Here is a 6000-nt window from a genome sequence, read left to right as displayed (position 1 = left end):
AAATTGTATTTGATTGTTGTTACTTTTTTCTTTACACATTAAGAATACAGTTATACTGGCGTGTTAAGCGCGCAATGCTTTGTGGGTTAATTACTCATACCAAAGTCTTCGGTCATAAATCGTCATACAATAAGGACTGACTCACTGAAGGGCTTTCAATACTTAGCTGAAATAATATTTACAATGAAAACTGAGAACTTTCAACGTCTGGAGTTTGTACTGTGAGATGGGTTAACGCGCTCCACGGCTGACCACACTTAATAAGTGCTTCTCCCCCGTCAATCACTCACAGCTTTGCTAGTTAAACAGTTGCGTAATCTTGTCACCTTTTCACACTCTTCGCATCAAAATTCCGATGGCGGGAGCAAATGGTGTGTGTATGCCCCAATATCAAACCGCCACTCACTTTCATGTATGCACACACACAGTTGGCTTCATGGACCACAATTTGCTTTTCTTTCTTTCTTTCTTTCTTTCTATCTATATATATCTAATCAGTTAAGTCTTTAGAGAAGTGTACTGAGAATGGTGTGCTTCTTTACGTTTAGGTACTGTTAGAGGTTAGGAAAAGAGAACAAAGAAAAGTCACGGCCCAGGTATAACCTGCCGGCCATACAAACCTCTATTGCCCGGTTCTTTTATTCTGGTCGAAGTAAAACTTCAATGATTACGCCGGATGAAAAGTTTAACAATTTATTCAAAAATACAAGGTCAAACAATAAGGTTGGAAATGGTTCAGTGCTGGGCTCTCCTCCACTTGATTCAGAGCAAAGCCCATGGAAAAGAGACCGCAAAAGTTCTTGTCTGCTTGTTTTATGGCCAAAACTACTTCCCGTCGTGACACCATGCAGTCGCCAACCAATCCTAGCTTCAGTCTACTGTTTGGGGTCCGTTCGAAAATTCAGTCCGATGCTCCCATCACGCCCCGAGACCACTTTCTATAACTTTACTACTGAATGTATTGGCTATTGCTAGGGATGCGTTAGTACATCTGCCCAACGCACCCTATGTTGATATGGTGTGCATTTGTTGTGTCGGTGCGAGTAAGTGTAATGTAATTATATGTTTATAAGGATATCTGGATGTGTATCTGTAATGGGATGTATCAAATAGGAGTGTATGCAGTGTTGTGTAACCGTGCAATTTCTAACAGTACTTACTGTACTGTGTTTGCATGTCAAGTCTGCACTAAGTTGCTGATTTAATGTGGCTCCAACTACACTAATATTTAAGTTATGTGTTCATGTTAATGACATCATTCTGTAACTTGTGTGGCATACATTACCAAGTCATGGGTACGGTTAAGTTAATGCTTTTTTTGTACTGTGTATAAGTGATATTCCTGTCACTTGGCAGCTGCTGAAAGTAACTAAAAAGTAACTTTTTTCCAACTTAGTTACTTCTGAAATCAAGCAATCTGACACAAATAGAGAGTGGCTGGATCCAAGAGCAGTCAGAGGCAGATGTGAAGGGATGAATAGTTTATTGATGAAAGGTAATGGCGATGGTCCAAGGTGGTTTGGCAGGCGGTGGTGTGTACAGGAGGTAGGTAGTGGTGAGGACAGGCGACTGGCTTGGCGGCAGGAATTACGTGGATCAGGAACACGGGGGGAAAACACACTGGAACAAGGAGACACAGGAGTCAAAAAGGAATAGGGTGACTTACGTGAGGTAAATGGGCCGTGGTACCACTGAAAGTAACTGCAATACTTAGGTTGACCTTTGACCTTTTTAAAACTATTGAACAAAACTGAAGACCTATATCATAACATAAACATTTAAAAGTATACTGTCAGGAAATTGAATAGAATTAAATGCAGTATTCAGGTAGGTTATGTGTAGCATGTAAACCAGGTAAAAGAAAACATTTCTCTGTTGGTGTGAGCCTGAGGTTGTAAATCCAGAATAAGCTTGTCTTTTGAAATGCATCATTTGCCATTTTCAGAATAATAGCAGTATGTTTATAAAATTGAGAAACGTTACAACTCCTTCTATTTACTGATGGTGTTGTGGTACATTATCCTAACATCTGTGCAGTTTATCCTGTGATTGACAGGCAACCAATCATGGGTGTATTGTAGTCTGCCTTTCGCCCAAAATCAGCTGGGATAGGCTCCAACTGCCTGCAACACAGGACAGGGTAAGCAGTACAGAAGGGGTTGGATGGATAACAATCCTGTTAGGTTTCATTTCTTCACAAATGCATTGCGAACATTGCATATTTCATTCCAAATCAGAACAATTTGTCAAATTTGCTATTCCTGTAATCCACAACTGATATTTTGCTTGACATACTTGTTACTTGTTGGGCTCATATGGTCAAATGTTTAAATGAGTTAAGACTCAGAACACAATGTTAAGTGAAATATGAAACACTTATTCACATAGAGTAAATTACAGAAATGCTCTCTCACACACTACTGGCAATGCACTGTTTCAGAGCGTTTCAGTAATGAGGTATGAAGATCCCACATATTCTTCAGAACTTTAATTTTGACTCTCATAGCTATGCAGATGACACACAGTTATATCTAGCAGTGTCTCCAGATGACTACAGTTCAACTGAGTTCTAAAACAGATAAATATCTGGATGAGCCAAATTTTCTTCAATTAAACCACAATAAAACTGAGATAATTGTTTTTGGCAATAGTGAAAAGAGGATTGCTGTTAGTAAATACCTGGAATCACTGTCTTTAAAAACCAAAGACCAAGTCCGAAACCTTGGTGTTCTGTTCAACAGTCATATCAAATCAATTACTAAAACTGCCTTCTACCATCTGAAGAACATATCCAGAGTGAAGGCTTGCATGTGTCAAGCAGACCAGGAGAAGCTCATCCATGCTTTTATCTCATATCTCTCATTATCTCACTTGACTATTGTAATGGTCTTCTGATTGGACTCCCTAAAAAGAGCATTAAACAGCTGCAGCTCGGGTTCTGACTAGAACAAAGAGGTCTGAGAATATTACTCCAATTTTATAGTCTTTACACTTGCATCCAGTCAGTTTTAGAATATAAACCCAGTAGGGCTCTGAGATCGACAGACTCAGGTCAAATAGTGGAGCACAGAGTCCAAAGCAAACATGGTGAAGCAGTATTTAGCTATTATGCTGCACACCAATAGAATAAGTTGCCAACAGAAGTGAGGTCAGCCCCAAGTGTGCACGTTTTTAAGTCCAGGTTAAAAACTCTTCTTTTTTCCCATGCTTTTTAGAGCATTTCCACTTTTAAATGATATTTCTTGCACTGTATGCTGTTTTAATTGTATTTTAAAAAATGTCTTTGTTTTAAAGTTTTATAAGCAGTTTTTTTCTTTGTTTTTAAATGCTTTTAATCATGTAAAGCACATTGAGTTACCATGCGTATGAAATAAATTTGCTTATAATCATGACTCATAGACAAGAATGCATGTTAAAAATTAGACTTTTAATTTTTTTGTCATGATACAAAGAGCGTCACACTGCATATTGCCGTCACACGGTCAGTAAAAAATGAATACTTGAAATGAATAATCCTGCACTGTTTTATCCCTTGTAGAAAATGTATCAGTAGCAAAGAGACCTCGACCAATTGGAGCAGAGAATCATCTCATCAACAATTGTTCAAAGATCAGCAGCTTCCTCCCATTAAATGAATTGTCATCATCCTCATAGTTGTCTTTGTCACCCAAAATATGCACCATAAATCTTGAGCATCATCACACTCATGCAAAATCAATAGTATTCAAAGTACAAGAAAAGCTGAAAACAAGCAGTGACACACGTTAAAAACATGAACATAAATCATCACCATTATAGTGATGTTGACTGAAGCTTTTGTTTTCATAAAAAGATTAGTAATGACAAGAATAATATGTACATTAAAACTCAGAGTAAAAACACTGGTATGGCCACATGACAGTCATTGTGATCCCCATTAAAAACAGCTGTGTGCTCATCTTCACCATCATCACTATTGTTATTAATTTTATTGCTTTTTTTTCTTTTTCTGGACATTTGACGTCAGTCAGTACAGCTGGTTGATAGTAAAAGATAAAGATTAAAAATTGTACAACATGCAAGATAGCTGGGATATGCTCCAGCACACCCGTGACCCTTGTGAGGATAAGCGGTACAGAAAATGGATGGATGGATGTTTATTAGCAAAGTTGTTCAAATATCTAGCTTAAGATTGTATGTGCTTGGAGCATCACACAGCTGAAACTGTGATATAGCATCAATAAAATACATAAAAGATGCTGATATGCTAACTTACTTGAATTTGAGATATTTTAGTTGTATGATATTTGCTATTGGCTACTAGCATCCAAATGCATTCGCTCAGTCGCATGACACAAAAACTGTGCATTCTGAGAACAACTTTTCTGCAACTGTTTTTTTTACAGCTCTTTGTTTTTGTTCAAATATTGCTGCTGTCACAGCGCCACCTAGCTGCAAGAGTGAAGGCACAGCTGGGATAAATAGGGCTTAAATATGGTTTACAGTATGTACACACAATTAGGTTAGTAAGCGACTAACACCCAGCAAGTCGGACTTCAGCAGGATTTTGTTTTCTCATAGTCTGAGCTGGAAGTGGAGCTTTTGCACATGCAGCACCTCCTCATTTGTTCCACTTGTCAATCATATGGAAAGCTTTTTATTTATGTCGATAACAGCACTGCTTCACTCCACCCGGACTGGACTGGGAGTTATTTTGTGTCAAGAAGTGAAATACTGATAGTGATTGTGTGATCAATGTCAATCATTTTGAATAGTGCTAATTGACTGACTGATTGGATTCAGCACATGCCTCAGTTCAACACATGCCATCTCTTGTGCTTTGATTTAACCAGTCGCAAGGAACTTAGCGATATTTAGTGCAAGCTGTAGTCTTTCAGGCACTACATTCGTCAATCACAAGTGTCTCCTGAGTCTGAATTTACACTCACTCATTCTCACACTCTTTCTCTTCAGTGTTTTGAGTCTCTCAACAGGAAGTCTCCTATTGGCTCTTGATTTTCTTCTTCCTGCAGCCTGGTGGGGCTTGGGGAGAGCGTCCATCAGAGGTCAGTTACCTTGTTCTCCACCAGCGCGGCAACCTGCTGCAATCGATATGCCAACTGCATTTTCTGACCACAGTTGTCATCCTCCAGCGACATTATGACCTGAGCAACACCACCACATGAACACCATGACTCAATAACGTGCGTGTGTTTGCAAGGTATGTACTGTATGTGTGTTACCTGGTCATAATATTTGTTGATGTACTTGTAGAGTTCATGAAGTGCAACAAGACTGTTCATCTCAGAGGCAAAGCTCTGAAAAGACAAAGCAGAGACAATGTTCCAAATAAGCCCTTCAAATATTCAAAGACAAAATTGGATATCTAGGATTGTTTACAGTCTTTCCTTTGACCTTGTGGGTGTGTGCAACCTTTCACTTTCACACAATTAGTCGTGATGAGACAAAATAAAAGTAGACTTGGTGCCAAATGTTACTTTCAAACATGACCAGTGAACTACTTATTTATTTATTATTTTGTTCTTTTTTTTGGTCCTTTTCAAGTCAAACAGAAAGGAGGATCTGTATTCCGTTTATTCCTTGAACAGTTATACTGTTGTCATGACTATTGCCTGGTTGGCACTGCAACCCCCCCAAACCAACAACTTGATAAACTGCATTCTCCCAAGCCGCCCCGCTGTGCGAGACGGCCACTGGGGGACGCCTGGCGTATGTTAGCTGGACCTTAAACTAATTAGCAGTTTACCGTCGAATCTGGATTTCAGAGACCAAAGACCCTTGTGATGTGCAGAACTGATAGCGACTAAAAGGTTGAACCCTTTCAACCACTGGGAACATTGCTGGGACGCAGACGACACCCGCTGGCGTTTGAGAGTTACTGCAATGTGTGGACTTTCACTCAAAGTTTCTTGAACTGAAGATAAATGTCTGTTTGATATTTCACGAACTCTGCATAAATATTCCAAATGTATGCCTTGACGTCTGTGTCATTGTCTCAGC

At 39.2% G+C, this 6000-nt stretch overlaps 1 protein-coding gene across 3 annotated transcripts in view; it reads right to left on the bottom strand.

The window, feature by feature from the left end:
- Positions 1-3413: 3413 nt before the first annotated feature.
- plxnb3 (plexin B3) overlaps positions 3414-6000 on the bottom strand; it is a 158079-nt gene continuing 155492 nt past the window's right edge. For all 3 annotated transcript variants that reach the window (XM_061693791.1, XM_061693800.1, XM_061693783.1), the window contains exons 38-39: positions 5223-5297; positions 3414-5144 (exon numbers count right to left, since the gene is read on the bottom strand). In XM_061693791.1, coding sequence (XP_061549775.1) covers positions 5040-5144; positions 5223-5297 — 180 coding nt within the window. In that variant the 3' untranslated portion in view covers positions 3414-5039. The remainder of the gene's footprint in view (positions 5145-5222; positions 5298-6000) is intronic.

This window comes from Phycodurus eques, chromosome 1, assembly GCF_024500275.1.
Source record: "Phycodurus eques isolate BA_2022a chromosome 1, UOR_Pequ_1.1, whole genome shotgun sequence".
NCBI lineage: Eukaryota > Metazoa > Chordata > Actinopteri > Syngnathiformes > Syngnathidae > Phycodurus > Phycodurus eques.
This window is presented reverse-complemented; position numbering and strand designations above follow the sequence as displayed.